Source organism: Dunckerocampus dactyliophorus, chromosome 18 (assembly GCF_027744805.1).
Source record: "Dunckerocampus dactyliophorus isolate RoL2022-P2 chromosome 18, RoL_Ddac_1.1, whole genome shotgun sequence".
NCBI lineage: Eukaryota > Metazoa > Chordata > Actinopteri > Syngnathiformes > Syngnathidae > Dunckerocampus > Dunckerocampus dactyliophorus.
The window spans coordinates 16,375,001-16,401,054 of NC_072836.1; the positions used below are offsets into that span (position 1 = coordinate 16,375,001).

A 26,054-nucleotide genomic window follows, 5' to 3' on the forward strand; every position below is an offset into this window, starting at 1 on the left:
GTACAGAAAAAGATGCCGATGTGAGACTACGACGTCAGGAAAAACACGACTCCCAGCTGTTACTACCACACACGCACTGGCAAGGAATGTTCAGGAATGTCAGTCGTCTGGAGAAACCCCGATAAAAAGCTGTGCGATCTCTCTCCTTTCGGTCAGGAGGGCATTAGGGGAGACATTTTTCAGCCCAGGATCCTGTGATGTGAAGCTATTCTGTACCCTCAATTGGTGTGTCGGTCTCATTCCTTCTCATAATTTTAGATTTTTAACGAACACATAAGGGGAGGTGAAGTTTATTTAACAGAGTGGTCCTTGAGACCTCTATTAGATTGCAGGGAATTTCATCTCCAACACTCCTAAGAGGCAGTGCGCTAAAGAAAAGGAAAGCCATCACCGTGGAAGTGAAAATGAACATCATAAAAAGCCCAGAGGAAGCTGACACACCCACCAATGTTGGCCGCTCGACTGTTGTGACCACCATTAAGGACAAAGATTATTGAATGCTAATGAATGTTAGCATTAGCAATGTCATGGATTCCATGCGCTGTTACAAGAAGATACGGGAGGGGAAGAGGAGTTCCTCTCTGCTTATTACTGTTTCATTTAATTCTTGCATTTAATTGTTTTGTTCCTGTGTTTTATATGCTTTTTTTGTGTTCTGTGTACAATGTGAGCGATTTACGAGTTAACCTAGGTATCATTTAGGACCTGGGCCGTAGCTTTCCGTAGTATTAAAGACATGACATATTCAAGACATTTGGAACTTTTGAGGAGTAAATTGTTTGTTTATCACAGTTAATTGGTTCCAGACCATGATAAGTGAATTTCTGCGAAGTAGGATGATTCCTTATATATATATATATATATATATATATAAATGGAATATTTTCGTAGTTTGAGCATAGAAAACCTGTTCACAACTTTCCAAATACATTTTTAAAGCCTTCTAGGTGTGAAATAACACCCCTGTAGTCGCCTTTATGTCACGATCTATGTGTTAGCCTGCGTGACAGGTTAGTGTGTTTACACTTTTATGCCTTAGTTCCTGTTCTATGCTCTTATTTTGGTAGTACTTCCTGTTTTGCCTGGTTTGTGTCCGCCTGCTTTGCTTTCTTTATCTCTTGCACCTGTTGCTAATTTGAGTGGTCCTATTTAGTTCAGGTGCGTGCATCTTTCTTTGTGGTTGCATTTCGTTTTCGTTCGTTCGTTCGTTTGTGGCGGTGTCTGTGTAAGCCTGACACGCTACTGCAAAGTGTTCTTTATCGAGTTCCTGCCGCTGCGCTGCAGCCATCATTAAAGATAAGTTTTTCCTGCAACGAGTGCCTGCTTTCTGCATACTGGGGTCATCGCCACTATGCCAAGAACAAGACGTGACACTTTACACAATATAGTTGACATAATAACAGAAAATAAGACATAATATAGACTCACACATGTTAGCATTGGTAGAGTTCATTGCTATTGGTCTTTTTTTTTACTTCCTGTTCTGTACTGTACTCCCAGTGGTGGCTATAGTCTCATGAGTGTAACATTAGTGACACCTAGTGACCAGTGTAGAATACTACATATCATCCCAACATCTTTGAATGCGTCTTCTGAATGCCTTATAGAGTAATCCCTCATTTATCGCAGTTAATTGGTTCCCGATGTACAATTCCTTACTTATAAATGGAATATTTTTGTAGTTAGAGCATAGAAAACCTCTTTAGGACCTTCTAAAAGCACTTTTTAACATTATTAGAGCCCTCTAGACATGAAATAACATCCCCATGATCACCTTTACACTCAAATTGCCCAATACAGTAAACGGTAAGAGTGAAAAAGCCATTTAAGACATAAATAAGGCTCATGCTTGTGTACTGTATGTTACTTTACATGTGTTCCCGAGGGGAGCTGAGTGACGGGCAAACAGGAAACGACATCGGAGGTTCAGAGTTGAGTTTCAGCTTTGCGTGGCAGTAGCCTGTGTTTTTATTCGAGATTATTGTGCAATAAACGCCTGTTGTTCCGGCGATCAAGTCTGGTGCTTGTGTGTCTCACAGAACATGACAGTAACGTTACTGACACCTAGTGACCAGTGACCAGACTTTGAATGCGTCTTCCGAATGCCTTATGTTCCTTATATTTGTATTTTCGTTCATTTGGCCATTTTTATGCTTGGAAATGCTTAATTTAGGCAAAATATACATACAATTTGCTTAAATATGCATTTAAAAAAAAACTTCTAATAGGCCGCATTCAACCACAAAACAGTGATGATTTATTAATATATAAAAAAAAAAAACGCAACACAGTGAAGCCTCAAAATTCGAAGCGTGCAGTGGTGAGGTATTACTGTATCTTACTTTGAATGTTCTACCCATGCGTGTGTGTTTTTTCTCAGTCCAGTCCAGTCCACAAGGGCACACAAGTTGTCCATCATTTGATCATCTCACCTGAGCCTCTCAAACTCCACATCATCAACAAGGAAGTCCCTGGTCTCCACCAGTTTGTTGATCTGCCGCAGCAGCTCCTCCTCCCTCTCCCTGTCCTCCCTGGACTTGTCTTGGTCTGTTCCACAGTCACATGACAGAACGTAGACACCTCAGATCACTACACACACACCTGCAGTTGTGTTCTACAAGTTGCCACATTTATCTTAATTTGGAATATATCATAAATTGCAGGAGGGTACAAAAATGTCATGGAATGATTCCAAAGTTCACCAACGTTATTTATGTTTTATAGTCAACTTAACACCGAGCACTGTTCTGATCTTTTTTGGTTGCCACAGCAACATTTTTTTTTTTTTTTTACAGCTTTAGATGTCATTTCCATTTCATGAAAAAAAAGAAATCATTGTTGGTTGCCATGATAAAAAAATAAAGAGGCGTTATCCTTGAAAAGAAATGTTATTTTTAAGTTGACTTCGAGTCCATCCAGTCCCTGCAGGGATAATTGTTGAATGACGGAACAAATAAATCATTGCATGTGCGCGCTTAGACCGGGGGGTCCAAAGTGGGGCTTGGGGCCATTATTAGCCTGCGGCACATTGTAGAAATAAAATTAATTTAACATGAATAATTAGTATAAATGGATATTATACTAATGTGCTTTGATAATAAAATTAAAATGTAAAAAATTGGAAAAATAGAGCAAGAAGGCACAATGCAAAGAAAAATAAGTGAAACGTTGATGCTAATAAATAATGCTAACACAAAACTTTCTTTTCAAATATGTATAACATTTTTTTTAACAAAATTAAAAAGTATACAGTTTTACCTCGATTTTCGTTGTTAATTCATTCCAAAAGGTCAGACGGAAACCAAAACGTAAAAAAACGAAGCAATTTTTCCCATAGAAAATAATGTCAATCCAAATAATCTGTTGCAGACACCCACGAAATACATTTGATAGAAAATATTCATCATTTCACATGCAGAAAACAAAGCGAAAGTATAAATGACAAATGAAAAACATAAATGAACACAGGTTTTACCTTTATTGGTGGCAAAGATTGAGGATTGGAAAGGGAGGAGGGGAGGGGACGCCATCTTTGTACTTTGCGATGGGTTCAATAATGTTTCTCACCTTCTTTAATAAATTGCTGGCACATGCACATTTTTTTTTGGCCCCATGGTAGGTTATTTTTCAGTTGCACTTAATAAATTAAAGAAAACACGGACAGTGAGTCACCAACACGTAGGGTGCTTTGTTTGGGCAGCCGTACGCAGAAAGATACAGCACAGAACAAACGGGACTGGTTTCTTAGCTGTACGACAGCCAGGATGTTGCACGAAAACCCAGGCAAAAGTTTGCCAAAAAAAACCCTCAAAAAACAAATTCTATGAAAACTGAGGTGTTCGAAAACCGAGGTTTGACTGTCTAGCAACATCAAAGCGCAAAACGTTTGGGCACCCCTGCCTTTGAGCCTTTCACAAAAGGCACCTGCTGCTTAAATCTACCTGGAATTGAGACCAGACTTTGCAGCTCCCGCTTCAGCCTTGTAATTTCATTACACAGCTGGATGTCATCCATCCTGTTTGGAAAAAGCATAAAATACAGTATTGTAAACTTCAACTATCTAGTCAGCATAAAATAACTGTACTTACGCTACTGGTCAAAATTTTAAGACCAGGTAAAAATGGCAAGAATTGACATTTTGTACTGTTGGATCTTAAGGAGGCTCTAAGCCGAGCTTCAGAAATGGAGTGAGCTCAAACATTTTTTGGAGTAAGCAATTTATTGCAAGCTACCATCAAACTGAAATAGGCTGTTCATCAGCTGATCAAAGGTTTAAGACCGCCCACAGCCTCTAAAAGCCCAAATCTGGGCAAAAAAGTCATTTTTCTTGCTTCATGGTAAAGGTTAAAAACGCTTTCTCTCTTTCAACGCGGTAGGACTGCGTAGCTGCATAAGCAAGGCCTCTCACAGCACGCTGTTGCTGCTGAGATCGGACGCAATGAAACATCTTAAAAGATCCTGAGGTTTATGGAACAAAAAAAAGCCAAGGGGTAGACCCAAAAAATGTCACTGGCTGTCCGTCAAGACACAGGAAGATCCTGGGCCCAAATGAAAGTTGTTCCTGGTGCAGCATCTGCAAGAGAAGGGTTTTGAACCCTTTCAACGTCGTGGGGAATGGATGGCACGGGACGTTTCCAAAAATAGACATCAGTTCCAGACAGTTGATGCCCTGCGTGAAGCCTTCTTCACCACCTGGAGCAACATTCCCACCAGCCTCCTGGAAACACTGGCATCAAGCATACCCAAACCTATTTTTGAGCTGATTAACAAGGATCAGGGGTGTATAACTTTCACTTTTGTGTCTCACAGCAAGGATGCTGAACAAAGTGCGGAAAAAACACGAAACAGAAAGACACAAACATGTGAGTGGCAATGCATGCTGGCAAGTGTGTTGACGTCAAAAAGCTGATCCATATCATTTCCATTAAATGTAGAGCTGGTTCTTGCACTGTGGTAATGAAGCAATTTCCTCTGTCCCTTCACATAAAATGAGTCAAAATGCTGTTCCATTGTGGTGGGAGAATGGTGGAGGTCAGCCGCTTTATTAGCTGAAATAATGAGCGGCATGGTTGTCTCTGTGGAGAAAACCGACCTGACGCTATCAGATCTCATTTCACTGTCCGACCCTGACGGTGGGTTCCAGTGTTTATCACTTGTTGTGGGCGTGCGCACATGCACACGCACACCACGCTGGTAAAAGAAAACGATAGGAATAGAAATTCATCTGTATATTGTAGGATACTGTGTGAACTTCATCTATCAAGACGACTTGTGTTGTCTACAGTAATGCAAAAACCTTACAATGCTTTATATATCATCTATAAACATGCATTTATAAACATGTTATAACATTATAAACATTTGGGCCTCCCAAAATGCTAGATGGCGCTTATGCTCCTTTTATTGCGGGTAAAAGTTTGGCTTTTCTGGTCGACCTTGTCTCACAAATAAACAAAGCATTTCGGGCAGCATTGCCAAACTCACCTATTAGAAGCGACTTCGGGCTTGTTTTTTGGAAAGCTGCTTGCAAATTCCCAAGCTTCTTGTCGTTTTGGGCTTGTGTTTGTAAAGTCGCTTGCAAATTCCGACGTTCCCTGTAGTTTTGGGCTTGTTGTGAGAGAGCTTGAGGCCAAGCAACTGTGTCGCCGTGTTTCAGCGGCATACGGTGGTGTGAAAAAGTGTTTGCCCCCTTCCTGAGTTCTTAATTTTTTTGCATGTTTGCCACACTTAAATGTTTCAGATCAAAGAAATTTAAATATTAGTCAGTGGCAACACAACTAAACACAAGATGCAGTTTATAAATGAAACTTTTTATTATTAAGGGAGGAAAAAAATCCAAAACGACATGGCCCTGTGTGGAAAAGGGATTGCCCTGATTGGGCCACCCTTAGCAGCAACAACTGCAATCAAGCGTTTGTTATAACTTGCAATGAGTCTCTTACAGCGCTGTGTTGGAATCTTTGCACGATTGTTGTAATTCAGCCACATTGGAGGGTTTTCCAGCATGAAGCGCCTCTTTAAGCTCATGCCACAGCATCTCAACAGGATTCAGGCCAGGACTTTGACTAGGCCACTCCAAAGTCTTCATTTTGTTTTTCTTCAGCCATTCAGAGGTGCTGGTGTGTTTTGGATCATTGTCCTAGTGCACAACCTGAGTTGGTTTCATTTTGAGGTCTGGGACAGATCGCAGGACGTTCTCCTTCAAGATTCTTGGTAGACGGCGGAATTCATGGTTCCGTTTATCACAGATAGTCTTCCAGGTCCTGAAGCAGCAAAACAGCCCCAGACCATCACACTACCACCACCATATTTTACTGTTAGTTTGATGTTCTTTTCCTGAAATGCTGTGTTATTTTTCCTCCAGATCTAATGAGACACACACCTTCCAAAAAGCTTTTGTCTCGACAGACCACAAAGTATTTTCCCAAAGGTCTTGGGGATCATCAAGACCAAGACAAGCCTTAATTTTCTTTTTGTGCAGTGGTTTTCGTCTTGGAAGGCCGTTTTTGCCCAGTGTCTTTCTTATGGTGGAGTCATGAACACTGACCTTAACTGACGGATGTTGTTGTGGGTCTTTTGTGACCTCTTGGATGAGTCGTCGCTGCACTCTTGGGGTCATTTTGGTTGGCCGGCCACTCCTGGGAAGGTTCACCATTGTTCCATGTTTTTGCCATTTGTGGATAATGGCTCTCGCTGTGGTTCGCTGGAGTCCCAAAGCTTTAGAAATGGCTTTATAACCTTTTCCAGACTGAAAGATCTCAATTAGTCTCACGTAAGTTATGTTTTAAAAGGGGGTGGGGGTGTGTGTGGGTGATGGATGGCCTGTAGGTTTGGATTTTTTTTCTCCCTTAATAATAAAAACCTTCATTTAAAAACTACATTTTGTCTTCAGTCGTGTTGTCATGGATTAATATTTCAGTTTGTTGGATGATCTGAAACATTTAAGTGTGACAAACGTGAAAAAAAAAAGAAATCAGGAAGGGGCAAACCTTTTTCACTCCGCTGTATTTGTATTTTACTTCATTTTACTAACAAACAGAAAAGCAAGAACATTACACTTCCTTACTAAAATCACAGTAGCTGAGGAATGCACTTTTTTTTTAAATATCCAAAACAAAAAGTGAAAAAGTCCAGTTTAAGTAAAACATATTGTCTTACATGTATCTCAGCTCGGATTCTCGACGCACGAGGATGTTTCGCGTTCTCTCAATTTTGAACAGCTCCCCTTCAATGTCCTCAAGCGTGAATGAGGAATCAGCCATCGAGATGACATCCTCTGCTGAAAATAAACAAAAATTTCATTGCAGAGATTTTGAGATGCATGTGGCACACTCATATTTAAATATTTTGTATTGATGAAACAGCAAAAAACAATAGCACATTATCACAACGCCAATAAATCAGCTTGAAGAAAATGCGGTCAAGTTTGCAGTGAAACGTCATCAAACCTCACCTTCATGCATTCACATTCAGCACCAGCATTTGGCGATAACGATGGCGTGAAAGAAGACCGGGAAAAATATAGTGCACACAACTATGGTGCGTTCAAGGACCGCTGAGACTAAACGTTCTGCGAAACCTAATGAAACAAAACGACAAAAACATGCAAACACTATGGGCTTCCTAACGGTATATTATTTTTCCAATAAAACAATAGCGTTTATTGCCAAAATTGATATTTACTAGGGGTGCCACAAGATCTCTGGTCGCAAGATCGAGAGATTAAAATGTGACAAGATTTCTCGTTCATAAAAAATCCTGTATTGTGGGAACTAGGCCTAGGACTGTTGTAAATAAATTAATAATCACACAATAAATAAAAATGACCTCGATAATATATTGCCATGTGCATGTGTGTCTGTTTTCATATACCGCCTCCCAGTGGAAGAGCTGGAAGAGGGTTCACTCTGTGCATTGGTTTCAGCATCTTGGCGTGTTTGTTCCATAGAACAGCATGAATGGAGTGAAACCTGAAACCTTCAGTCATACAGTCTCTTTGTCTTGGTGGGTGGAGGCGGGGCCAGTAACATACACACAGAGTGCAGAAGAGCGTAACGTGGTAGAAATTAAATTAGCAGATTGCAATATACTGTCCTATATTTTTCATTGTTAAAATCTCGTCCCGTCTCGCTCTTGTAGACCCAATCTCATGCATAGTCTCGTCTCGTGAACTCATGACAACCCTTATGTAACTATTTTTTAAAAAATCGTTTCTTCTGGAAGTTTTCCGTGGTGGTCCACGGCTCGGTGGTTGGGGACCCCTGCCGTATATGCTTTCCTGTGATTCTTCCAGTCTCTCTGTTGCAACCTACTAATGACGCCCTAAGCTCGGTGGCCACTTCCCTCTGACAACTTCCTGTTTGAAGCCTGACAATGACGAGGAACCGTTGATCAATTCCTGAACAGCATGATGAAGAGGACTGTTTAAATACCAATTCTAAGCGAACCAGGACATTTATTGATCCGTTCATGAGATTCATGACAGCAGAGCATCTAAAAATAAGAGTCACTCTGCTTGTTAACGACAAAATAAACACCGCTTTCGGTTCACCAGTTTAATTGAACCCCAGCATTTCTGTGAATAAAGTGCACCGGTCCCTCCAACGACCCCCGCCTCCTGCTGCTCACCAGTAGCGATGAGTCACACACAGTAAAGCTTAGATTTACTTTTAATTACCTGTGCTTGGCTGAAAGGACATCACACTCTTGGCTCACTGTGAATGCACAGCTGCCATCCCACCAAAACATCCATATGATGATTCCACAACTTCATTCATCTGTACAGTAAATGCCAACTCATTTGTTAAACATCAGCATGGGAAGGCAATCTGAAATTGCTCCTCCGGTTTCTGTCATTTCACTTAAATCAATCACCGGTCTGCAACCTTTGTTGTGGTGTCATTTGCGCACCCTGTCACATTTAATTATGTTCACCCACACAGGCAGGTTTGCACTGGTGACTGGCAGTGGATATTTACCTCACCGCACAAATGCCTGCATATTATCTGGATAGAAAATGTCAGCTTGGGGCCCTCAAGACACTCTTAAAAGTCAGACATGCGTGTACATTGTATTCAAAAGAAAATGTATAACAAATTCAGTGTGTGTGAGTAAATAGCAGGTGGCGGGATGCATAGTCAGAAGACAAATTCCGCTGTTGGCTAACATTTTGCCTATTCCAGTTGATACACGTAAACCATGGGCATTCAAAGTTCGCTCCTGGGGCATTTCCGGCAGAAATAAAAACAGCAAAAATGGAAACGCAAAAAGACATGATGTAACTAGAAAAAGCTGAAATCTTCACACCAACATAAAGATTTGTCTTTAAATATATGTATAGCTTTTTTACTAAAAAATAGTACTCAGGGATAATGTGATCCCAGTGTTGACATGTTATGCCTTACATTGCGTATTTTCTAGTGATTATACGTACTATTGGGTAGTACGAATGTAAGCCTGAGTACACGGGTGTCACGTCTCGAGGGCTGCATGTTAAAACCCGTAGCCTGTTTAGAGAGATTCACACACATACATGTTGGTTTCCCCAAACTATGAATGCTTGGTGTTTTGGGTTATCTGTTGGTTGCCCGTCCCATGGTTATTTTTGAGTCTGGAAACCGCGATAAAAGAGGTTACGGTGTAGAAAAATGAAACTTTTGGGCTTAATAGTAAGAATAAAATAGTGCATTCTGCCTTAAGATGCATACAGAAACAAGCAATTACGGACCCCCTGATGCAGATGTACAATTGTGGCTCTGCATGAGGTGATATTGGGTTATGTTTCCATATGTAACACATTTCCCTTCACCGCATCGCGCAAAAACACGCACACAAGTGGCCACTTAACTCACCTGCTGTCTCCCTCGCTCCATCCATTTGCACCTGGTCCAAAGAGTCGTATTGTTGAGAAGATTTTGTCTATTGTTCCATCAGAAATAATCCCTTTTTTTAAACTGTCAAAAGCGGTCTAAAAATATATCTCCAAATAAGGGTAAACGTGCTGTTTCATGAGAATTCAGGGAGAGCTGCGAGTGGATGCTGATCCCAAGCCAACGCTGATGAATGTGCGAGGACCACCGCTCAGAGGCGCCACCTATCGACTCACACATGCTATGACAGTGCAGCGACATCATTTAGTGACGCTTTGCCTCAGAGTGTAATTAGCATGGCTATTTTGATGTGAATGAACGAAATATAAATATATAATTGTGTCAACATGAAAGGCATTTAAAGCACCACCCTTATCGTGGAACACAGGATTGGAAAAAGGCGAGACACCTGCTGTTCTTACAGCCAACTGAGCTCGAGCGGAGTTGCAACAATGGAGCTGGCTCTCAGAACTGCCTGACTGAGTTTTGCCGTAAACAACAATCGGGATGACTTGAATTAATGCAGCGAGAAGCCCTTGGGGGGTCTGGCCAGATGTTCGGCGAGTGGGGTCTACATCTGTTTGCAAGCACTGTGTGGCTGGTACCCTACCCTTGGAGAGCACTGTTCACTTACTTAATGGACTGCTAGAGTCACACAACAAATATATAACCTATTTGACACCAATTAATTGAACATGCTGGTTCGCTGTTCAATACAAATCCTGTACAGACATTTCAAACAAGTGATTCCTAACCACTTCACAGACGTGTGCCGTAACAGATCATCAGGTTTCTCACGGAAAATGATCCATAAAATGGCAGTAGGCACCGAAGTCAGCTGGGATAGGCTCCAGCATACCCCCGCGACCCTAATGAGGAGAAGCTGCATAGAAAATGGATGGATGGATGGAAAGCAAACATTTTTGTTTGGTGGTAAAATGGTTTGACTCAATAAAGGGCAGTAAAAATGATTTAAAACCTGGTATACATAACTATGCTTTTTAAATTACTCTTTTTTTATTTGTGTGAAAACAACCACAAAGCATAAACCAACAGGAGTTCATCAAACCAGATGCCGGTGCACACATGTGAAACACATGATATAAATGCACCAGACAAACTACGTGGGTATCAAAATAGCTAATAAACATGCAAAACACTACTATTTTATAATAATCTACAACCCGCAAGGCATGCCTGAAAGCTCAAGTCCACACTTTCCTCACAAAGCTACTTAACCCGTAAGGTATGCCTTACGGGTTAAGTTTTGCATGTATTTTCGGGTGGAAGTGTGTATTTCGATAGCCCGTGAACACCTGTTGTTTTATGCAGGCTGTAATGAGCACTTCCTTAAGCAAATTGGCGTTATGCACAGGAGCTTATGGACGCAATAGCAAACAGACATTTTTACGGGCGTCTTGGAGAGTAATGTACTGTATTACCATTTTATGGCGACCTAACCAGTAGTTAAAGAGACTAGGGTGTGGAGAAGCACCATTGTTTAACCTACCTTGTGCACACGTCTTGTATTTACTTTTCAGTGAGAGGATTTCAAATTGAGCCGCCTTCCTCGACCCTCACACAATCCTGCCCTTGTTTGCTTGAGGATGAATGACTACCTGTGTAAATTTATGCCCGTCAGGGGGCTTAGTGATGATTCATCCCAACAGCTGATGCCTCCACTCCATTAAATAACGCTCAAATCGAGAGAGTGAAAATGGCAAGACTGAAAATAGATTAGTAGGTATGATTAGGGTAGAAATATAATTGGTGATTTAATGACTTTTTGGTGAGGACAGCATAATAAAGAGTGTTTTGTCTGTAACAGAAAGCCAAGCAGGTTGTGACTAAATGATTGTTTTCTTTTGCTGTGGTCCCACTGTGGAGTTTAGTAGTTTGGCCTCCTTCCATAGTTGTTATTTCGGCCGTTGTCTTGCATAGCTTTATTCAACCAGTCTCTCTCTTGCTCCGATTCAGAGTCACTGGCCTCGCTTGTATCTGCTGTCAAAAGGCGAGAATAGTTGATCCTTTGCTGGCGGGGGGCGTTCCACTGGAGCAGAGGCAAGCACACGCACCACACCATCAGAACCATGGCCACCGCCCTGAAAAGCCATGCCAGCCCACAAGAGTGGACCACAAACCCTCCAGCGAAGCTTCCCATTGCCCTTCCCAAGTCGAATATGAGTGCATCGTAGACCCTCTTTACGCTCCTCTCTGTTCCTGGCGTGGCAACATTGTCTCCCTGCACCCTCACAGCCCACCAGAAGGCTCCACAGCTCAAACAGCTGAAAAGCTGAGCGGGTAGCACAGCCCATGCCCCCCAGAGGAAGGAGTAATAGAAAAACTGTAATGCAAGAGTAGTTGTCGCCAGCGTAAGTACCCTGTCTGAGATGAGCAGTCTGGACAGCCGTGCAGCCAGCAGAGGGAAGGCGGCCTGTGAGAGGCATGCAATGCCGAGGCACACTCCCATGTGCAGCTCCGTGCTGTTGTGATCCTGCATGTGCCACAACAGGAAGTTGTCCACGGTAGCGAGCGCCATTCCCACCAGCAGGGCAGTGACTGCACAAAGCAGAGCCCGCTGGGAGCCGCGCACCAGCTGCACAGCCTTGAGCAGCCGGTTCGCCCTGGCTTGCTGCTTGTTCACGTAGATAGGGAGGAAGGATGCGATCGGCAAGGCCAGCACGGACAAGCCGGCGTAGCATAAGAAATGCACAGCACTCCTGGATGTTTGCCCAAAGATGAAACAGTTTAACTGGCTGACCAGCAGCCCCGCTCCTCCGACACCGCACGCAGCCCCGACTAAACGCCACACTCCAGTGCCACTGTAGTGGTCGGACGCGTCGGCAAAGTCAAGATAGTCATACAGGCCATCATCTGCTGTCCACTGCAGCGGGGCTGCCACAAGCTCCCATACAGACACGGCGATAAGTACGAGGAAGAAGAGTTGGTGTTGTGTGTCCATCACCTTCAGGCTGCCCAGGAATTCAAGTTCTTCTATATGTTGCTCCTGCTCCAGTTTGATTTCAGATCTCTTATTCCTCCCCAAGGTGAGGGTCGTTGTGTGAAGCACAGCAGAGCTGCTGGTCTTTGACTCTGCTGTACTGTTTTGAGGGAGCTGTGAGGTATTTGCAGGAACGGTGACCACAGGCTGGCAGACGGTAGGTGAATTGATTTGCGGTTGGGATTCCATGGATGTTGGAGCACTTCTTGGATTCGACGCATTGCACAGGCTGATATTTGCATGCAGATCTATAGGCGGGAAAAGAAGCAGAACCAGAGCGACAGCCGCTGAACACGCCAGAGAACCGTTTACCACCGCTCGCCTCTTGTTGTAGAAATTGGCCATCAGGCTGGCCAGGGGGCACCACACAAGCGATATGAGGTGCTTCGTGCCCATGATGATGCCCGTCATCTCAGGGGTGAGGCCCAGCTGACGGAAGTACAGCGTCAGGAAGGGGAGCAGGCAGGATTTGGCACAGGAGTACAGGAAGTTGAAGGCGCCGGTCAGAGTGAGGGCCCGTTGGATGTTTATTTGCTTGGTCGGTGTCATGGCTGACTTCCTGGGTGTCTCCAGATGGGCTTCACATGGAGCAACTAAAGCACACACACAGAGATATGTGTGAGGAAGACAAGTAGATGAATACAAAGGCTAAAAAAGCTGTCTCTCAGTACTGTCTCACATGAACATATTATCGCAGGCCACTTTTAGTACAGCCAATGAAAATGTGGCCACTATAATCCAACATTTGTGCACTAATCTGAGTCATATTGACATAATTTTGACATTGTAATAGTGTAGTAATTTAAATTTCATAGTAAATCAAAAATAGTAATAATAATGGATTCAATTTTATAGCACTTTTCAAGGCACCCAAAGCGCTTCACAATGAAATGAACCCATTATTCATTCACTCCTCTGTTACACACTGGTGGTGGTAATCTACATCTGTATGCACAGCTGCCCTGGGGTAGTCTGACGGAAACGTGGCTGCCAATTTGCACCTGTGGCCTCTCCAACATTTCAAACCAAACATTCATTGACATTCATACACGAGTGTGGGCAGCAAGGTGGGTGAAGTCTCTTGCCCAGGGATGCAACAACAGCGACTGGGTGGAGCGAACCCTCCTGCTAAAAATACATTAACTAAATCTGAAAACAAGCTTTCCAGAGAATTACAGTGTATTATTTTGCCTCATATTATTTGCTTTTGTATGTTACAACATGGTCCGCACGGTGGCCTAGTAGTTAGCATGTTGGCCACAGAGTCAGGAGATCGAGAAGATCCGGGCTCGAATCTCCGTTGGTCACCTCCGTGTGGAGTTTGCATGTTCTCCCCGTGCATGCGTGGGTTTTCTGCGGGTACTCCGGTTTCCTCCCACATTGCAAAAACATGCATGTTAGGTTAACTGGTGACTCTAAATTGTCCATAGGTATGAATGTGAGTGTGAATGGTTGTTTGTCTACGTGTGCCCTGCGACTGGCTGGCAACCAGTCGCCTGTACCCCCGCCTCTCGCCCGAAGTCAACTAGCATACCCACGACCCGAGTGATAAGCGGCATAGACGATGAATGGATGTTACAACATTTACATTTAAAGCTAAACACAAACACCGTACACAACTGAAGCATCAAAACAAAACCAAAAAAAAAAGAGAATGCAGTTACAAAACAAACGTCGTACTACTTTCTTTTGAAGAGGAATTCATTTTTGTATTAATTTAAGAAGCAGGCAAAGGCCACGTACCGTAAAAATAATACATTTTGTGCTTTAAAACCAATCTGGGTCACTATCTGCTAAGATATGATATACACATCTTAGCTTTGTGTTATAGGCGAGACAAAGCAAACTAGTCTAATATCTCATAATAAATCTCACTAATAATAAATTTGCATTTTTTGGCAAAACACCTAGTAGTCATGCCCAAAGTATACAGTATGTATAACTGTCTTGAGCCATCTGGATTAGACATGAGATTGAATTTGAAATTTGAAATCTAGATCAGAGTCGAACACAGCTAAAGAACATGGCTTCCTGGCAAGGCATGTTATCTTTGAAGAGCGTTTCGTCACAATTGTTTAGAAGATAAAAGACATAAAAAAAAACGTTGACGCATCGTTGGCGCACAGCCCACCATTTCCTGTAATCCGCTGCGTAAGAGTTCCTTATGAAGACAAAATCTCACCGATCAACCATGCAACATGTCAGTGTTTTTTATCACTATCTTAACATTCGTGTTTATGGAGCCTGTAGTTAGAACTTTTTCAAACTGTAGTGAAATAAGCTTTCAAATGACATGCCTTGGCAGACAAACAGGGTGCAGTGTAATGCCAGTGGTTAATTTTATGCTTAGCAATAGCAGAAACAAGCTGTGTGCCGCAAATGGCCCCCGGCCCTCACTTTGGACACCCCTGAATTAGCGGACGCATAACCTGGCCCACCAGTTAAGACACCAGCTAAGACGTGTTAACAAAATGTACTTTTATTCAGACTATTATGACTATAACGACTTTTATTTACTTAGTGCAAGTTAAAAAGTGAGTTCTGATGTAATGGACACGAGCGTTTAGAATGCCGATTTAAAGTGTAGCTCAAGTCAAAATGTCACAAACACCTGTCATGCTGGATGCACCAGTTCGCTATCAAGACGTGGCTCACATAATCATTTATTTCCTTTGTAAAATGACAAAGAAAATACTAAATTTTTAATTACCTTTGGATCTCCTTTCAGCCAGATGCCTTATATTGCATATAATGTATATTTTCCACCAGGAAGCTCAGCATTACTAAAACCAGTCATCAACGCCCATGTCACCTGTTACATTGTGGATAAAAAAAGAAAGAAAAAAAACTTGCTCGACTCCACCTTGCGAACATTGTACGACTGCAGCGCCCCCTAGGGACGTGGGTGCCTCTGTGCACAGCACAAGTCAAGACAACCAAAAAGCAATTGGCCATTTTATTGTTTTGAAGAAACAATAAAGTAACAATAATGGAAAATAATAGATTTTGAAAACAGATTTAGTTGAAAATAGGTGTAAAATGACATAAAGCGCTGGCTTAATGTGTGAATTAATATGCACACCGTTACTGCCAATAAACAAAATCAAACTCCTGAATATGTGTGATTTCTAGCAATGTTCAAAAAGCCAGCTAAAATTGGTCATTTTAATCAAGCTTAGAGCTCATAATTACATCATGGGAACCACAATGAAAAATATGTCATCGTGACTTGCTGTGCACCAAGACTCAAATTTGGAAATTGCTGTTACTAAGACGACTGAGGAAATATAACACTCTACATGCACTGCAACATTGCATGTCCATGTTAAAATACGGAAGTACGTGTCTATCTTTGAGCTGAACTTCTTAAAAATATATATGAATACACAGACAAGATTTCATTTTATTGCAAAAGTGTGACAAATTGTGTAAAACATAATGCCGTTTCAGGAAAATAAATAGCTTATTTTACATGTACGTTATTTATATGTTTTATATATATATATATATATATATGTATATATATATATATTTTGAGAACATAGCAAGCTTGAAAGCTTTTAAATGGAACACTTAAAAATACACGAGCATTGTAATCTATGAGGTGCATGTTAAGAACAATAGAAATCTTGTTGATTTTTCTAAATGCTCACACAAAGCGTGTGTTGAACATTTTACAACATGGAAAAGAAAAACATACAATCATTTTAGATGTTATAGCACACGAGTGAGCAAACTGCGGCCCGCGGGCCACATCAGGCCTGCTAAGCGTCTTAATCCGGCCCACCGGGCATTTCCCAATTCCTTTTTTTTCCCAACCTTTAATATCGAAACTGTAGCCGGCAACATGACTTGGAGTGCTATTGTCGCACGCTTGAGTCGCCAACGTAGTCAGATGCAACCTGTGGCTTGTACAAAAAAAAAAAAGCGATCCAAACAACACGTCAACACACACGACGCACAAAGTAACCTACCTACTGCACCATGTGGGTATACAAATACATATCCATGCACAATACCCATGCAAAAAAAAAAAAACACCCATATATTCCTGCCGCAAGGCATGCTGGGTAGCCTGTGGTGCTCTTTCGCCCAACATTTTGCTGTGTTTGTCGGATTTTTGCTTGATTACAAAATATGTTGAGGAGGTCGTCAGAGAGGTAAACAAGGAGGAGTTAACATACTCTTGATGTCCAATGTTTCATTGTTCATAGTTCATATTGTTGTTGCTACTGGACTACCCAGCATGCCTTGCGGGCATTTGGAAATAACAGTTACGGGTTATGTTGACCTCTTAGTTGTTGTTTATCACCCACATAGTAGTAGTAGTTGATTTATGTGTGTTTTTGATTTTTTGCACCGTGAGCAAGTATGTCGTTCTGTTTGATGAACGTCTATATATAGATTTTTTAACCCAATGTGGTCCGCGAGTCAAAAAGTTGTCATAGAATGAGCAAGTGTGTTCAAACTTTGGGCCAGCACCGTCAATACTGGCCATATTTTTATCTGTGTTTTTCCAAGTCATTAAGTTTCAGAACCCTGTTGATCCAGTGAAGTCAACGTGTTGTCAGGGATACGAGGCAGAAAAGGAGATGATAGGAAGGCAGAGCAGAGAGCAGTAAGACGGGTGCAGAGGCTGGACTTGGCCTGGTGACGGCTTGTAAGACTTCCAGTCTGAACAGCTGCCCGGCTTACAGCATAAAGACACTTCAAGCCTACAGAAACACAACATATTTATGATGAAAACATCCTATTTAAATGTAGATTAGAAATACCTGTCCGTCCTTGTATATGTCTCTTTTTGACAAGCTGAGGCAATTGGTGGATAACGTTCAGTTTGGCTTTTTTAGGCTGTACCTCGTGACACTCTGCAGGAACTTCCTCTCGTCTTGATCCAGACACACAGCAAAGGTTGGTGAATCCTTCCCGCTGCTCACCTCAACTCTGTTGACCTTCACCTCCGTCATGGAAAAATACTACCAGGGAGATGTACAGTAAAAGGGAAGCGTAAGCATTGAGGTGGACTTGTGTGAGGTTATAGTATGTATGCTTTCAAAGACAAACCTTCAGCTGGCTGTTACTCTTTTTAGACTTGGGGCACTGCTTTTTCACCACTTCAGTCACCGACAGCCATAAGCTTTCACTTCTTGACCCTGGATCGTATTACATTTAAATATCATTTAATATACGTATACTATATATATAATAATCCCTCGCCACTTTGAGCTTCATATTTAGCCGGTTCACTCTATCGCAGTTTTTCAAAAACATATTAATGTATCGCTATTTCCATCCATCCATTCGTTTTCTATGCCGCTTATCATCACTAGGGTCGCAGGTATGTTGACTTTGTGCGAGAGGCAGGGTACACCCTGGACTGGTCGGCAGCCAATCACAGGGCACATATAGACAAACAACCATTCACACTCACATTCATACCTATGGAGTCGCCAATTAACCTAACATGCAAGAAAACCCACACACGCATGGGGAGAACATGCAAACTCCACACAGAGGTGCCCAACGGAGATTTGAACCAAGATCTTCCCCATCTCCTGACTGTGTGGCCAACATGCTAACCACTCGGCCACCGTGCGGCCCTGTAATGCTATCTCATGGTTGAATATAGCCAAAAAATATACTGTACATATTTCAACTGATTTCATATATTTTTTGCCTACATTACGCTTATTTCAAGCATAAAAATGGCTCAATTATCTAAAATACAAATAGGCATTCAGAAGACGCATTCAAAGACGTTGTGATGATATGTAGTACTCTATGCTGATCACTAGGTGTCAGTAATGTTACATTGATGAGACAATAGCCACCACAGAAAGTACCGCCCAGAACAGGTCGTAAGCTAATGTGTGAGTCAATATTATGTCTTATTTCTGTCTAATATGGTTTATTTTCTCTTATTATGTCTACTTGATTGGGTAATATGAGTGTAAAGGTGACTATAGGGGTGTTATTTCATGTCTAGGGGGCTTCAATAATGTACAAAAAATATTTAGCAGGTCATAAACAGGATTTGTTTGCACTACAAAAATATTTGACTTATAAATAAAGAATTGTACTTTGCGAAAATTCACACATCACGGTCGAGTCTGGCACCAATTAACCGACTGATAAACGAGGGATTACGGTATACAGGTGTATCTCAATAAATAAGAATATCTTTGAAAAGTTTATTGATTTCAATAGAAGTGAAACTCTTATATATAATAGAATCACTACACATTAAGATATTTAAGAATGTATTTCTGCATTTAAAAACAAAACAAAAAAATTATTTGTCAACTTTTTTTTTTTCTTAATTTGACGATGATAGCTTAAAGCACCGAGGGCGGCATACTGAAAAATCAAAGGATGCGGGGACCAGTTTGATATTTTTTTATTTAGTAAAAAGGCTCAAATAAAATTGTATATAATTTAAATTAATATTTTTAAGACAAAGCTTTGTGTTAGTACTAATTATTAGGCTCACTATGAAGATCAAATTTTTTCTTATTAAATTATGCCTTTTTGTTCTAGTTTTCTATTTTTTTCTGCTTATTTTGTGTCTAAAAAGTGCAGAGGGCCCAATAAAAATGTTAAAAAATGGCCCCCAGGCCGCACTTTGGACACCCCTGAATTAGGGGACGCATAACCTTGCCCACCAGTTACTGAGCGAGTCAGTTTTTTGTCACACAATTAACAAAATGTAAATATATGAGTTTTTTGTGTAAAAATCTAATCGATAAAATAGACTAAGCACACCTAAATACTCAGCTTTCCTGGAGTCTTTGTGAATATTGATGGATGTGCAAATCATCTCCACCTGCGCCCACTTACTCCTCCCACTGCAGGCCACCTGTAATGGCGTATGGCGGCAGGTTGAAAATGGCAAGTCAATATTCAAATCACTGTGGCTATTTAAGCAGATTCAACACCTCATTATAAGCAACACTAAGTGTTAACGGAACTGCCACGCTCTCTTGATCAATTCCAAACCTCTTGCCTGCAGCACCTGCAACAAGAATGAAACATTAGACACACGTGGGTGTGCTTGTCGGCTCCTGTCTGTCATGGTGTGACTCACCCATAGCCTTGACGGCTCTTGCCGCCGCCGTGTGTCCGAGCTCCAAGGAGTGAATAAACACTTCACTTTTCTGCTCTCCACCAGCCAGAGTCAACTGTGCAGTGGAAATGAAATTAGATAAGCAACATTCATTTAGTAGGGATCGGTGGCTTGAGCCCAGGTTGCACAAACACCTTTGAAATAAACTAGCAGCCGGCCCACATCCTTTCATCCCCACTTCCTGTATGTGTGTGTCATTTTCCACTGACCTCGGCCCGGTAGAGCTGCACCAGAACCGGCTGTTCTGCATGTCTGCAGTAGTAAAGAACCAAGTCGGCCAGTAGGGGAAGATGCTCCACTCTGCCACTGCTCTCTGAAACACTTCCTTCCTTATATGCGGGCTGCACCACAGGAAACACATACAATACACATATATGCCAAAAGAATTCACAGAACTGAACTGAATTTGATGAAATCCCTCGTTTATCACAGTTAATTGGTTCCAGACCTGACCGTGATTTCCACAAAGTAGGATTCCTTATTTATAGGATTCCTTATTACTTATAGAAAACCTGTTTATGACCTTCTAAATACAGTTTTTAACATTATTAGAGCCCTCTAGACATGAAATAACACCCCAATAGTCACCTTTACATTCATATTACCCAATATTTTGGACATAATAACAGGAAATAAGACATATTTAACATAAATTAGACATAACAGACTCACACATTAGCGTTGGCAAAGTTTTTTAGACAGTGTACTTTAACACATTAACAATGGTTAAATGGTTAAATGGACGTTAAATGGTCATTAACAATGACACCTAGTGAAACAGCATAGAATACGACGGATATTACATCTTTGAATGGGTCTTCCGAATGCCTCATATTTGTATTTTTGTTCATTTTGCCATTTTTATGCCTGAAAATGCTTAATTTAGGCCATGAATACCTAAAACATTGCTTAAATATGCACATTTGTAAGTCAACCACGAAACTGTTACGAGTTATTAGTTATTAGTTATTAGTTATTAGGTTTCGGGGGAAATCACTTTTTTACACAGGGCCATTTAGGATTGGATTTTTTTTCTCCCTTAATAATAAAAAGCTTAATTTAAAAATTGCATTTTGTGTTCAGTTGTGTTGTCTTTGACTAAAATTAAAAAAATGTCATGATCTGAAACATTTAAGTGTGACAAACATGCAAAAGAATAAGAAATCTGGAGGAGAACTTCAACATCAAGCTAGCAGGTGGTTTTTGTGTGCCATTTTTATGGGCATATCACTTACTCACGTTTTTTATCCATTTGCTGATGGTCTCAGAACTTAACCTACCTCTAACGTATTGTGCAAAGACTCGGGCTGAGCATTGTGTGTGTGTTGATGGTGCCAGTGTGACTACCTGACAAAGGACATCAGAGGACAGACTGAGCAGACTGTGGACGCTGCGATCATACCAGGGATCCATCATTCCCAACATCTGGGCCACATCAGTCGTGATGTCCTCTTGGGAAATATCATTAGACTGCCAACAGGAAGTAACAATCTGAACTGGATCAAACTGTGATCAATGTCATTACCAAAGTGTAGCTATTGTGGAGCTTTCCCCAAGGAATAAGACGTTGAAATGAAACAGGTGCTCTCACCACAGCAACTTGAGTTGAATGTCCTATTTCAGTGGACGCGTGTTTTTCTCTTGGGTTTCCTGTGAATATCCTTTTGGTGGGAATAAAATAAAACTGCAACTTGCAGACCCTGGTGAGTCTGGGACATTTAGCCTCTTTTTGCTGTAGGTTGCTGTAAGCCCTCGCCAGTCGTCCAGCCTCTCGGTCCCGACCAAAGACCAGCACTCGCACCAGGGTAGAAACCTGTGATGCATCCGTTTCACTGCTGCTCAGGATGGGTCTCCTGCGGATGCAAAGATGTTTCTGGGGCGAGAGCGGATCTTTCCTCGTGAGAAGATAGGACAGAGTGGATTCATGCAGATGATTTTGGTGGGACTGAGCTTGTTTGAGCTGCGTCCCAAGATTGCGTGGATTCTTGAAAAAGAAGGAGAAGTGCTCAATGCCGATGAGGCTTTTGGACTTCTTCTTGGGCTTTTTTCTAAGCTTTGACGGACACTTTTGTCCTTCCTTTGTGTCCTCTGTGTCACTTCTCATACAGCAGCTGGAGAGGGAAGCCTGGCTGGAGGAGATGGATTCTGTGGAGATGCGAAGGTTTTCAAAGTCCAAATGTGCTGTTCTGTTTCTCTCTATAACGTCATCCTCCACATGGGTTTCATCCTCATCTGTTTGGAGTCCCTGTAAATCCAGGTCACATTCTCTTGCGAGAATATCATTGAGAAAATCTGGAATATGAAGAGCGCTGTTAAATCTCAAATAATGTTTGGTTTGAACTGTTGAAAGTGAATTAATCACCGAAGTTGTCGTTTTCCCAGTAGCTGGTGTGACATTTGGGAAAGGGCAGCATGAAAGTCTCCGCAAACCCTAATGAGACAGAACAGATTCTGATATTGACGTATGAGATCGTTCTTGAAACACCAGCAAACATATAGCCATGCTGGAAATTTCAGTTTTTCATTGAATCAACACTGCAGTCTGGTTTCACAGTCCCAAAACACGCATGTTGGGTTCATTGGAGACTCTAAATTGTCCATAGGTGTGAATGTGAGTGTGAATTAGTGATGTGTCAGTCGAGAACGAATAGACTCTTTGAAATGAATGAATGACAAGAGCCGGCTTGTGTCGTTGGGAGCCAATTTTTTTCTGTTAAAAGGTAAAAGTCAGTGGTCAAGATGTGCGGCAACGTCTCTGTGTCCACACTGAGCAGGGGAGAGGAAGGGGCACGCTTGTATGCTTCACTGCTCTCCATTTGGTTGCATTTTGCTGGTTGGGAAACATTACTGAATTCAAGAAATAACTCGTAGAACGATGTGTTCAGGTGTCATCGGTGTGGATATCGCTTCTCCTGCTCCCTCGCTGCTTGTCGTATTTGTCAAGAAAGGCTTTTACTCAAGGTAAAAGTGACGTTAAATGGTCATTTATCTCTTTTGTTTGTCATTTATATGCTTTTTGTTTGTTTTCTGCATGTATAACTATATAAAAGTGCTTTTTGTTAACATTCTTGGGTGTCCGGAATGAATTACTGCACTTGGATTCGTACCCTTTTACATACCTCTTTCCAAGCAGTCATCTCCAGCTGTAGGAATAAGTTTTTCTTTGAGGTGCTCTATACTTTGTACAAGACTCTGTCTGGCAGTGCTGAGATCTTCTGTGGAGGCTGCTGTGTCCATGCAGCGAGTTACTGTCTCCAACAGCTGCTCCAGCTCCTCGGGCTGCTTTGTCTACAGGAAGGCTTGTTTTACGAATAAATATCCTGAAAATATCCTGTTAAACTAGAAGATATCTTGTCACCTGCAGGGTGTCACAGAGCCTCTGCAGGTCGATGCTGGTGCCCAGAGTGGCCTGAAAGCTGTGCAGGATGAGCGTGATTGTGATGTCTCTCTTGGACTGATGGCTCACACTCAGCTGCTTGGAGACAGACTGGACTTCAGGAGGAATATCTTCATGCGGGCTCACTAGAAGCACCATCCTAACAAAGACACGAGCGAGCAACTATCTAATCATTGTAAAGATACATAGTCAATATTCATGTCAGGTTGAGCTCACATAGTTTGAGAACATTGCTTCTCACTGGAAATACCATTTTCTGTCTTCACCAGTCTTTGAAACGTTATACCTAAAACACAAGTAGATAATTTGTTTGGAATTCTTTCTCCATATGGCATCATTATGTATACATTGTTACCTGGTGCCCGGAGCTCATTACGAATGATTTTCAGCAGGTGTAAGCAGGCGGTACAGTAAGGATCTGGCCAGGACAGGAAATGGCAGAATAGCAGGTAGGCTTCCTGCAAAACATCACAGCCTGGGGCCAGGTAAGGAGTCTGTAAGACAAAGAAGATGTTCATTCATTCATTCAGTCAGGGTCACCAGGGAGCCCAGTTGACTTTGGTGTACACCCTGAGTCACTCACTTTTAGAAGAGCTGAAGAAAACAGAAGCGTAAGAGGCACCACCAGTTCATACTGACATTGCACCAGTGCCTGCAAAAAGACCTGAATTAAAAAAGAGCCTTTCCTCATATCGTGCTGAGCGAGATGGAAAACGGTCGTGTTAATGTTTTCACCTCCTTTGTTTTCTTCAGAATTGTCTGCAGGAGGAAGAGGAAGTTGTGGGAATCTCTCATCACTAGTTCCTCCAAACACCAGCGGTTCATGCACAGCCCGGCTAGTCAAACAGACGACAGCACACAACGCACTTATTCCTCTTTTTGGGTTTGCCCCGAATGACAGGCAGTAAACATGTTGATTGTTTTTGTCTGCCCTCCGTATCCATGTACAGTGGAACCTTGGTTAGCGAACACCCCGATTAGCTGATTTTTTTGGTTTACATTGTGAATTTTGCCTTGGTCATCTCTGTGTGGAGTTTGCATGTTTTCCCCGGGCATGCGTGGGTTTTTTCCGGGTACTTCGGTTTTCCTCCCACATTCCAAAAACATGCATGTTAGGTTAATCTGCGACTAAATTGTCCATAGGTATGAATGTGAGTGTGAATGGTTGTTTGTCTATATGTGCCCTGCGACTGCCTGGCAACCAGTCCCACCTCTCGCCTGAAGTCAGCTGGGATAGGCTCCAGCATACCCCCGCGACCCCGAGGACAAGCGGCATAGAAAATGGATGAATGGATGGATTTTGCCTTGGTTTGCATATACTGTATGTAGAGTTACAGTACAATACGTTGTGTTATTAAAACACAATTTTCTCAATCAATAATGTAAAAAAAAATATTAATTCATTGATTGTTATTTTTATATTGGTTTTAAATGGCAGAAAATCCTGCTATTTAAAAATATAATAAGGAAACAATTATTTTTGCCTTCCACTGTGGGTTGCAATGAAATGCACCTTATTTGGCTCAGTTGCTTCAAGATAGGATGAATTAAGTGCGATTAATTAATTCCACACTGTTAATTATTGCCCAACGATCATTCTTTCCCTCCATTTTACCGCATCTCCCAAATGGCAAAATGGGTTTTTCATATTAGAAAGATGCTGACATGGTTGAATGTTTTTTCTGTAATTATTTTGCATAGTTCAGCATTTCCAAATGCTGCAATTTTTACTACGTACACATAAAAAGCAGGTGCCCCGTACCGTTCCAGAGTTGCTTGTCAGGAGTGTTAAATCCAAGGTCACACAGGCAGCGTTCAAGGACGTGCTGGATACGATCTTCCGTGCATGTGTTCTGCTCCATCATCTGCAGAAGCACTGACAACAACTAAAAAAACAAAAAAAGAAGCAGTCTCTTATTGTTGACTCTCGTGATTAGCAGCATTAGGATTTTTGGAGACAATTCAGTTGAAATAATAAAAGACTCACTTGAAACGAGCAGATGCAAAAACAACCCCCAAGCGCCCAGTGTACACAATGCAGCCTTCCACTTCCGACACACACCAGTGACTCGCAGCCGGATCAAGTGGGCTGGCCAAGAAGATAAGCCACAACTTCAACTTTGTCATTCAAGAAATTAGCAGCTGACCGTTGACTTCTCTAAAAGAAAACGGAAATGACTCTGAAAAGAACAGCTTCCTATTTGATACCTATTTGTCTTATTGTAACACATAATAATAACAAAGCAAATGCAAACTTTACATTGACACATACTTTCTGGAATTATCTTATTACAGATTGTGTGACTTATTGATTCTGTGGCCGTGCAGTCAGTTTAGACTTGTGCTTCTCAACTGGTGGGTTGCAAATCCATTCTGGGTGGGTTCTAGACAGCAAGTCAAAAAATGACATTAAAATGTGTAATGTACAACAATGTTTGAGATGTCTGACGTTTTTTTTTTTTTAATTGAGCAATATTTTCGTCATCTACCTGTATGGTATGCACAGGTAGCACAATTATCATTGAAACGTGATGTTGGGGTCTTATTTCGTGCAAATGTTCTATTTATTTTGAATGTATGCATTACTTGTATGCATGCAGTTATGTTTTTCCTCATTTTCTTGACAAAATGCCTTAATAAATTCCCCTAAAATGCACTTTGCAC

The 26,054-nt window shown here is 41.7% G+C and overlaps 3 protein-coding genes across 5 annotated transcripts in view; all 3 read right to left on the bottom strand.

Annotated features, from left to right (window-relative positions):
- zgc:171844 (uncharacterized protein LOC100151763 homolog) overlaps positions 1–10,042 on the bottom strand; it is an 11,146-nt gene extending 1,104 nt beyond the window's left edge. The window contains exons 1-4 of one of the 3 annotated variants that reach the window (XM_054760783.1): positions 9,852–10,042; positions 7,159–7,276; positions 3,942–4,015; positions 2,433–2,547 (exon numbers count right to left, since the gene is read on the bottom strand). In XM_054760783.1, the coding sequence (XP_054616758.1) occupies positions 2,433–2,547; positions 3,942–4,015; positions 7,159–7,276; positions 9,852–9,876 (332 nt within the window). In that variant the 5' untranslated portion in view covers positions 9,877–10,042. Of the gene's footprint in view, positions 1–2,432; positions 2,548–3,941; positions 4,016–7,158; positions 7,280–7,453; positions 7,525–9,851 lie in introns of those variants that run through there. The other 2 variants (XM_054760782.1, XM_054760785.1) reach the window with 2 other exon arrangements.
- An 844-nt stretch (positions 10,043–10,886) lies between these two features.
- mfsd6l (major facilitator superfamily domain containing 6-like) lies at positions 10,887–15,726 on the bottom strand. The gene is made up of 2 exons (XM_054759699.1): positions 15,581–15,726; positions 10,887–13,463 (listed from the first exon to the last, which is right to left on the bottom strand). Exon 2 carries the CDS (start codon positions 13,417–13,419, stop codon positions 11,758–11,760), a length of 1,662 nt encoding a protein of 553 aa, XP_054615674.1. The 5' UTR covers positions 13,420–13,463; positions 15,581–15,726; the 3' UTR covers positions 10,887–11,757.
- A 1,059-nt stretch (positions 15,727–16,785) lies between these two features.
- Positions 16,786–25,734, bottom strand: LOC129171518 (phosphoinositide 3-kinase regulatory subunit 5-like). Its single transcript, XM_054760236.1, has 19 exons — positions 25,663–25,734; positions 25,378–25,548; positions 25,153–25,276; positions 24,126–24,226; positions 23,974–24,042; positions 23,746–23,884; positions 23,607–23,676; positions 23,352–23,529; positions 23,113–23,281; positions 22,356–22,424; positions 21,585–22,285; positions 21,341–21,463; positions 20,203–20,334; positions 19,955–20,048; positions 19,806–19,882; positions 19,633–19,726; positions 17,935–18,023; positions 17,728–17,846; positions 16,786–17,585 (listed from the first exon to the last, which is right to left on the bottom strand). Exons 3-19 carry the CDS (start codon positions 25,253–25,255, stop codon positions 17,438–17,440), a joined length of 2,475 nt encoding a protein of 824 aa, XP_054616211.1. The 5' UTR covers positions 25,256–25,276; positions 25,378–25,548; positions 25,663–25,734; the 3' UTR covers positions 16,786–17,437.
- Between the last annotated feature and the right edge of the window lie 320 nt (positions 25,735–26,054).

Coding starts and splice junctions, on each gene's coding strand:
- mfsd6l (XM_054759699.1), bottom strand. CDS start 13,419: ATGACACCGACCAAGCAAATAAACATCCAACGGGCCCTCACTCTGACC.
- LOC129171518 (XM_054760236.1), bottom strand. CDS start 25,255: ATGATGGAGCAGAACACATGCACGGAAGATCGTATCCAGCACGTCCTT. Junction 23,885..23,973: donor TTTCTTCAGCTCTTCTAAAA/GTGAGTGACTCA, acceptor TTTGTCTTACAG/ACTCCTTACCTGGCCCCAGG. Junction 22,286..22,355: donor CTGGGAAAACGACAACTTCG/GTGATTAATTCA, acceptor TTCATATTCCAG/ATTTTCTCAATGATATTCTC.